This window comes from Pterocles gutturalis, unplaced genomic scaffold (assembly GCF_000699245.1).
Source record: "Pterocles gutturalis isolate BGI_N339 unplaced genomic scaffold, ASM69924v1 scaffold18957, whole genome shotgun sequence".
Lineage (NCBI taxonomy): Eukaryota > Metazoa > Chordata > Aves > Pterocliformes > Pteroclidae > Pterocles > Pterocles gutturalis.
The window spans coordinates 312-1862 of record NW_010113250.1 but is presented as its reverse complement, the minus strand read 5'-3'; the positions used below and the strand labels follow the sequence as shown (position 1 = coordinate 1862).

Sequence of the window (1551 nt, the reverse complement as noted above, 5' to 3'; positions counted from 1 at the left end):
GGCGCCAACTGCACCGACTGCGTCAACAGCTACACCTGCACCTGCCCCTCCGGCTTCAGCGGCATCCACTGCGAGAACAACACACCCGACTGCACGGAGAGGTACAGCCCCACACGGCTCCTGCCGCGGGCACAGCCTTTGCTGGGGCTGGGGCGGGGGGCTGAGGTCCCAGTGCTGCGCCGTAGCCCCGGGTGGGTTTGTGGGGGCTTTGGGGTGGAGCACGACCGGCGGTGACTCACGGGGACGTGATGTCTGTGTTCCCAGCTCCTGCTTCAATGGTGGGACCTGTGTGGATGGCATCAACACCTTCACCTGCATCTGCCTGCCCGGCTTCACGGGCAGCTACTGCGAGCACGACATTAATGAGTGCGACTCCAAGCCGTGCCTGAACGGGGGCACGTGTCAGGACAGCTACGGGACGTACAAGTGCACTTGTCCCCAGGGATACACCGGGCTCAACTGCCAGGTAGAGGAGCCTTGGGCTGGCAGCCACCGAGCCCAGCATGTGTCGTGCGTGCTGGCTGTAGTGATTTTGGGGGTCACTGCAGTCTGCACTCCTGCAGAAGCCCTGCTGGGTCCTGACCCCCATCTCGTGCTCTGCTCCCCCCAGAACCTGGTGCGATGGTGCGACTCCTCTCCCTGCAAAAACGGCGGCAAGTGCTGGCAGACCAACAACCTGTACCGCTGCGAGTGCAACAGCGGGTGGACAGGGCTCTACTGCGATGTCCCCAGTGTCTCCTGCGAGGTGGCTGCTAAGCAGCAAGGTGAGTCCCTGCCGTGTGTACGGGCAGGGTGGGGTCCCCATGTGCCCCCCTGTGCTGGGCTCTGAGCAGGGACATAGAATCAGAGTCACAGGATGGTTTGGGTGGGAAGGGACCTTAAAGCCCATCCAGGGCCACCCCCTGCCATGGGCAGGGACACCTCCCACCAGCCCAGGTTGCCCAAAGCCTCATCCAGCCTGGCCTTGAACCCCTCCAGGGATGGGGCATCCACAGCTTCTCTGGGCAACCTGGGCCACTGCCTCACCCCCCGCACAGGAAAACATTTCCTCCTAATATCTCATCTAAATCTCCCCTCTTTCAGCTTAAAACCATCCCCCCTTGTCCTGTTGTAACACCCCCTGATAGAGAGCTTCCCCATCTCACGAGACACACTCATTTCTCTTGGTGGGGATCTCTGGCACAAGCAGAGGGATTGCTGTAAGGTGCCCACCCGAGGCTGCGGTCCTGGTGGCCAGGACGTGGTGTCACCGAGATCCCCATGTCTCACTCTGCTCTCCCTGGCAGGTATCGACGTAGCACACCTCTGCAGGAATTCGGGGCTCTGTGTGGACACCGGCAACACTCATTTCTGCCGCTGCCAGGCCGGCTACACCGGCAGCTACTGCGAGGAGCAGGTGGACGAGTGCTCCCCAAACCCCTGCCAGAATGGAGCCACCTGCACGGACTACCTGGGGGGCTACTCCTGCGAGGTGGGTGCCGCGGGGGGAGAGATGCATGGGGAGAAAGCCCCAGTTACTGCCTGTCTGCTGCCCCAGTGCCAGGCGAGCTG

At 62.5% G+C, this 1551-nt stretch overlaps 1 protein-coding gene across 1 annotated transcript in view; it reads left to right on the top strand.

Annotated features, from left to right (window-relative positions):
* Positions 1-1551, top strand: part of LOC104462478 (neurogenic locus notch homolog protein 1-like) — a gene marked incomplete at both ends in the record, with an annotated part of 2454 nt that overhangs the window by 691 nt on the left and 212 nt on the right. Inside the window, 4 exons of the mRNA XM_010074427.1 lie at positions 30-101; positions 265-466; positions 611-764; positions 1287-1471. Coding sequence (XP_010072729.1) covers positions 30-101; positions 265-466; positions 611-764; positions 1287-1471 — 613 coding nt within the window. The remainder of the gene's footprint in view (positions 1-29; positions 102-264; positions 467-610; positions 765-1286; positions 1472-1551) is intronic.